Source organism: Esox lucius, chromosome 17, assembly GCF_011004845.1.
Source record: "Esox lucius isolate fEsoLuc1 chromosome 17, fEsoLuc1.pri, whole genome shotgun sequence".
NCBI lineage: Eukaryota > Metazoa > Chordata > Actinopteri > Esociformes > Esocidae > Esox > Esox lucius.
Window position 1 is genome coordinate 18,134,078 of NC_047585.1, and position 6,405 is coordinate 18,140,482.

The 6,405-nt window shown below is 49.3% G+C and overlaps 1 protein-coding gene across 1 annotated transcript; it reads left to right on the forward strand.

Moving 5' to 3' along the window:
- The first annotated feature begins 320 nt into the window (after window positions 1-320).
- Window positions 321-3,934, forward strand: snai1a (snail family zinc finger 1a). Its single transcript, XM_029113695.2, has 3 exons — window positions 321-772; window positions 1,332-1,844; window positions 2,440-3,934. The coding sequence occupies exons 1-3, from the start codon at window positions 697-699 to the stop codon at window positions 2,628-2,630; spliced, it is 780 nt and encodes a 259-aa protein (XP_028969528.1). The 5' UTR covers window positions 321-696; the 3' UTR covers window positions 2,631-3,934.
- The last annotated feature ends 2,471 nt before the right edge of the window (window positions 3,935-6,405 follow it).

The following is a 6,405-nucleotide window of genomic DNA, read 5'->3' on the forward strand; positions in this document are numbered from 1 at the left end:
CGGGTGACCATTACGAAAACGAAAGAGACCATAGAAAGGCCATTCATTAGGACCCTAATCAGTTGGACTGTAGCCAGGATTGAATTGAGATAATCGACATACCCCAAACCATTATTACGGTGTTACAGACATACTGGCGTCTTCAATAACAATGACATGTATTATCTTTGATCGAATAAATTATACAAACTACATAGTGATATACAAATTTGATTGCGCTACTGTAGTCTTCGAGTCTGCACGCGCGTTATAGCCTGACACAAGTATTTAATTTGCATAATCGGAATGGCTATATCAATGCGTTGATGTGCTTTGTCTGCAGGTTAATGCGATAGATGGTCCCGGTTAATGCTTTGGGGCAAATGTTTTTGTTTAGGAGTTAGCAAGTGGTCTTCTCCTGCGCTCATATGGAGTTGGGGTGTGCCCTTAGGGCGCAGACATGGCGCGCCCACCCCCATCGCCTGTGTCAGAGTATTTCAGCAGAGAAGAGAGGAGCAAGGCATTTTGGAGACAGTATCTAGTGGTCCTCAGTTGAGCAAGTTAAGAAACGAATGGCCTATACATTTAGATAATATTTTATTCTTTAGGCCTATACACTGATATTCTCATGTGGATTTAAATTTTAGACGTTTGTCTCTTTCAAAAGTTTGATCCCGTGGCCGGTGGAAATTTTACGCATATTTTGCGAAGTGGAAAATGCCTCGGTCTTTCTTGGTCAAAAAGTATTTCGCCAACAAAAAACCTAACTACAGTGAATTGGAATGTCAAAATGGTGAGTAACTTTTCCTTATGTATTTATTGTATGACGTTGAATGCATTACATAAATGCCTAAAATATTACAATACAGGAAGCCACCTGTTTTTCTACATTGTTGCTCCTTACAATACACCTCTAGGAATATGTTTTGCTTAAGTGCCCCCAAAAATGTCTCCACGTTGGCAACACTTACAAACTATATTCTTAAAGTTTTCAAGTAAGGCCCTTTATAATAGATACAGGAGGTAGGCTAGTTCCCCTTAAACTGCACAGAGCTACCATTCATGTTTCTACCCCATGTGAATACGTGGGAGGAAATGGCCCATTAAATCTCTGCTTGGCGGAATCTTGAATGTTTCTGGTGTAAAATTGCTCTCGAATTTTATAAAGATGTCCCAGAGAAACCTGGCAGGACGGTTGTTGCTTATATGTTGCCCGTTCAAACTTCTTGTATTTTGTCGTTTGTGTTGTTCAGTTCCATCATTCATATTCCCATGATGAAAACCGGTCAGTGTATTTCAGCTGTGTTCTAAACGTACATTCGTATCCTAAATTCTTTCCCATCACCCTTCAGCCACCTCACTGGAGAGGTACCCACTAGCTGAACTCCCTGGAGGCAACATCCACTCGTCTGCCACCTGTTACACGACGGGCCTGGTGTGGGATGTGAGCTTCCTTCCCGCCCTCTACGTCCCCACATCTCCCAAAGACGCCTCTCCCACCCCTGGACCCCTGGACCTCAGCTCTCCCTCCAGCCTCAGCAGCAGCGCCAGTAGCAGCGGCGAGGAGGACGAGGGTCGTACCTCTGACCCCCCCAGCCCAGAGCCCGCGGACACCTACCACCCTCCTCAGCGGCCGAAACGCGCCGGCGCCAATAACCACGGCTCCCCGACGGAGGACGCGAGGGAGGCCCCGGTCGCCGCGGCGAGGCCTGCCTTCTTCTGCAAGCACTGCCCTAAGGAGTACACCAGCCTTGGAGCTCTGAAGATGCACATCCGCTCGCACACGCTTCCCTGTGTCTGTCCCACCTGCGGGAAAGCTTTCTCCAGGCCCTGGCTGCTGCGCGGTCACATTCGCACACACACAGGTAAGAAGCACTACCGGACTCACCTGACCCGGGCATTCACCCTAGTGTCATCGTAGACGCGATCAGAGGGCCGAACCCCGGCGGTCATTGATCACTCATTGTGTTCTGCCCCACCGTAACAGTGACTCTGAGGCTGATCTTATCATTGGCTCCTCTGCGAGACAACAGAATGCAGGATAACATTGTCATGAAGGGGACAAAGAGCGTAGGAAGCTCTCGGCTATCAAATGGGCCTACTGACCATTGGCGGCGACTTCAAAGCGCTAATCTAATTTGGCCCTGATTTAATCATGTTAATTGAAGTGTGGTCCGGACCCACCCGGGCCTGACACGGGATTGGTCGTTTCACCTTCTACGTGAGCTATGAGGGTAATTCACTGAGGTGTTAATGAACTACTCCAGTGAGCTCAGGGACGGCCCAATTGATATCATTGTTTGTGTGTGTGTGTGTGTGTGTGTGTGTGTGTGGGGGGGGGGGTGTTGTGTGTGTGTGGGGGGGGGGGGGGGGGGGGTTAAGCACTTCATTGTAAATCAAATCCAAGGTCACAGACACAGGCTGCAAAAGGCATCTCTAACCCGTGTCCTTCCTCCTCAGGCGAGCGCCCGTTCTCCTGCCAACACTGTAACCGGGCCTTTGCGGACCGCTCCAACCTGCGGGCACACCTGCAGACCCACGCCGAGGTGAAGAAGTACCAGTGTGGCGTGTGCTCCCGTACCTTCAGCCGTATGTCCCTCCTCCAGAAACACAACGCGGCGGGCTGCTGCTCCTCCTCAGCCAGCGCGTGAACTGGGGAGCGGGTGGGGGGGTGGGGGTTATCCCCGCAAAGACCTCAGGGCGGTGTGTGTGTGTGTGGGGGGTGGGGGGGTGGGGGGGTCCTGCAGGCCCACACCACCAGTGAGACCAGAGGATCCTGAACCAGTCCGCCAACAGAGGCCACGGACCCACTGTTAACTAGCGCACCAGGAAGTTGATCCTGAGCGGCTTCTCTCTTTAGATGGAACGTCCGTAGCCGTCCCGCTTTAAACAAACAAACCCAAAAAAAAAATAAACTGCATTCAAAGAAACACGTTTCACCAACCCCTCCCGCTGCAAGCCAGATCTGTCCACTGTGTTGGACTGCTGTTGTTGCTCGGGTGCAGTGCACGGCGGACTCACGGGGGCTTGTGGTGCCACTGTTCCCATGAATCTTTCCCAGTCTCCATGTTGGCCGGACGAGCTCAGGATCAGCATGGCCTAGACACACACTCAGCCGCTGTGAGAGGTAGGAGTGCGTGGGTGGGAGGCATCTCTCAGCATGACACACACAAACACAAACACACACACACACACAGCTGTCCCTGGTAGAGTGATGTGGATAGACAAGGTGCTAACAGGTGCACAGGCCTGACCTTCACCAGGCCTATAACAGGTGACATCCATTGCCCCCAGAAAGACTTACTGTCCTCATCACAAAGAGGATGGAGACCATTGGTCTCTTTGTATGGGTTTGTCTTAAGCCTTTATTTTCACCACACCAAGCCCCAGTGTAATCTGTTGTGTTCCAGAGATAGGATTAAGCCATTTTTCTCTGTCTTCATTCCTCATTGAAGCTCTGCTCCTTCAATGTATTTTTAATTCCTGAATGAATATCCAAGCCATGCACTCCGGGTTACCACAGTGTTAACTGTCCCTATTGTTCTTTGTAACGCCTTTTCTGAACGCCATAAACCTGTTTTATGATCTGTATTATTTCCAAACCAAAGATGTGCCTTCTTACCTCAGCTGGTAGTTGTTGTGTGTTTTTACCTTGACTTTTCAGTGTTACTATTATATATCAAACATTTCAAACTGGGGGAAGGAAGGGACCAAATACCATGGCTGACATTGGCGTGATAGAGGCGTGGGTTCACAGCCCTGTCTGTGCAGAGATGGATTTCATATCCAAAAACCTTTTATGGTGGTGTTTAACAGTGCAATGTCCAGATTGTATGTAGTCTTATTCCATTTTGTTTTTTATAATACTTTGTTTGTATGTCTTCCACTTATATTTCAAATCATTCATAGCTGTTGCCTTTGCCTTCAATAAAGTAATTTATGTTTTTGAAAAGTATTCATTGTGACCCGTTGTCCTTTCAATTGAAGAAGAGTTTGGCACCGCTTTTACAATGGCAATATACGTGTGTTTTGTTGCAGGTCGTTGATTAGAATGAGGTCCTCTTTCAACACCTGTCAATGTAGTGCGTTGTGAGTGGAGCAGCAGTTTTAACTGGCCATTGCATGGTTCATTGGGAGGCAGGTGTGCAGGTGAATACACTGAGTGATGGACAGGGACTCCTGCATGCACCTGCTCAATGCCTCCACCTGCCACCCGCCTCCTGTTGCCACTGTGCAAACAGTGTGTGTGTGTGTGTGTGGGCGTGCAAGTGTAAGCTTAGATTAATTGAACTTATTTAAACTTGTTTCAGGTCTGTCCTGTCTTGGTTGATGGAGTTAAAGCTCTGACTCCGTAGCCCAGACAATGAGTCAGTCTGTGTAACGAGGAGAGTCCCAAGTTCCCATAGTTCTCTGGGTGATCAGGTCTGGTCACAGCGGGGGGGGGGGGGGGGGGGGGGGGGTGTAGCTCTGGGTGAGGTAAGCTGTTCCACTCTGTCTGCTGGATCATCTAGCCACACGCTTCCAAAACTCCTCATTTCCCTCACAGGCAGTGAATATTCACTGAGCTGGAGATAAGACGTCTGTGGCGAGTCTTGGTTTGTGAATCACACTAAACACTGGGTCTGGGTAGTTGTTAGAAAGAAGAGCTTGAGACATTTGGTCATACAGCTGAGAGCTAACAAAGGGTCAAATTGGGAGCGAGTGCTTATACGAGGAGGTCTGGAAGGTGGATTTATAGTTCGGAGCATTTTTGTTGTTACCATTTCACCTTTGACCCGGATGTTCTTGTGCAACAGGCCTATTACATTCCAGCTGCTTGAAATGTATCCAGACGTGTTTTATGAAGTAAATTGTTAGCGTTTCCTCAGTTGACAGTGTTTGCTTGGCTAATGAAATCACAAAGCAAGTTGGAATTCGGTTTTAGTCAGATCATGCTCTTAAGGTAGTCAAAACATTGGACTCAATCCTTCTGTTTCTGTATGAATCATGGCTCTGTGTTTTAACTTCGTCCTTGTATAGAACCATTTTGAAAGCAAGCCACCAGTTGAACCCTCAAAATATCATAACCCTCACCATGCTCAAAGTTACTGTATATATGCCTCTCTTTTTTAAGAAAGGAAAACAGTACATTCTCCCCCGCTCTCTCCTTTGGGAGAGTAGAATGCCCGGTTCTGAAATTTGAGAACGTTTTCCTGCTGCACGCTTCCCAGTGCCAGAACACTCACTGTAATTTACCAAAAGTGGCTGCTATTTATGCCATAAAGCATGTGTTTAACATTCCTGAGCCTGACTGTGTTTGTGTATTGCTCTCGCTCTCGTCTCTCTCCTCTTTCTCTCCCTCTATCTTTCTCCATGTCTCTTGGCTGTATATCTATTTATGTACGTATGTGTGTGTGTGTGTTGAGAGTGAAGTGTCCCTGCAGAGAAGCAGTGCTCTCTCTTCACAGGAGGATCATCTCTCCCCCTCGGAGAGACAGGACGGCAGGAAATGGGAGTTTACATTGGCCTACTTCACCCAAAAAAGACAGGCTAGGAGCTGGGGAGCTCAAGTGCTAACCCTCACTGGTTACTGCCCCGTACACCATAACCCCCCCCCACCACCACCCCCCCCATCCCCAAGCACTGCTCTCCTCTTCCACCCACGCCCTCTCCCAGGCCAGTCCCAGTCTGGAGAGGGAGGCCTTCAGTGCAGCAGCAGCCATGGCTCACAGAGGGCTGAGGGCCTGGGATACAGGAAGGAGCTGTCAGCCTCCCATAAACACGACTCATCCTGCGCCGTTGACGCGGACAGCCTGGGGGTAGCGATCACCGGGCGGCCACCCCGCTGCCCGACTCCGGCCTCAGACAGCATGCCGCTGACTCCTAGACTGGTGGATTCCCGCAGGGCTTTGCTGCAGGCGCCGTTCTTGCGGTTCTCAGTATGTTTCCATTCACAGCGGTGCAGTGCGCTGATTACAGGGGGGCCCCTCGTGTTGTTTTTTTTCAGTGTGGTTCGGAGAAATATAAACTGGATAACAGAGGGAAAGGACTAAAAAGTAGGGAGTTGTGTAATTAAAATGTTTAACGTTGATCGTATGTTGAGGACAATGGGGGGAGGGGGGGGGTGCTTGGAATGTACGTGTAGTCTCCTCCTGAATAGTTAAACAGCTCTCACCCCCCAGCCCACCCCCCACCCCTCTCGTATCCAATATCAAACCTTCACACGGACGCCGTTGTGACTGTTGCTGTCGAGTGGAAGCTGAAACCAACCAACTCATCCAGATGTGGAAATCCAGCCAGCTAACTCTCCTCCGTCTGCAAATGGGTCACGGACAACCGCTGCATCTGGTAAATAAAGAACCCGACAACAGTAACACCACAAGTATGTCTAATGATGAATTTCATCGGGGTTCGGAGTCTGCCTGAGGGCAGGATTGGCGAGGTGGT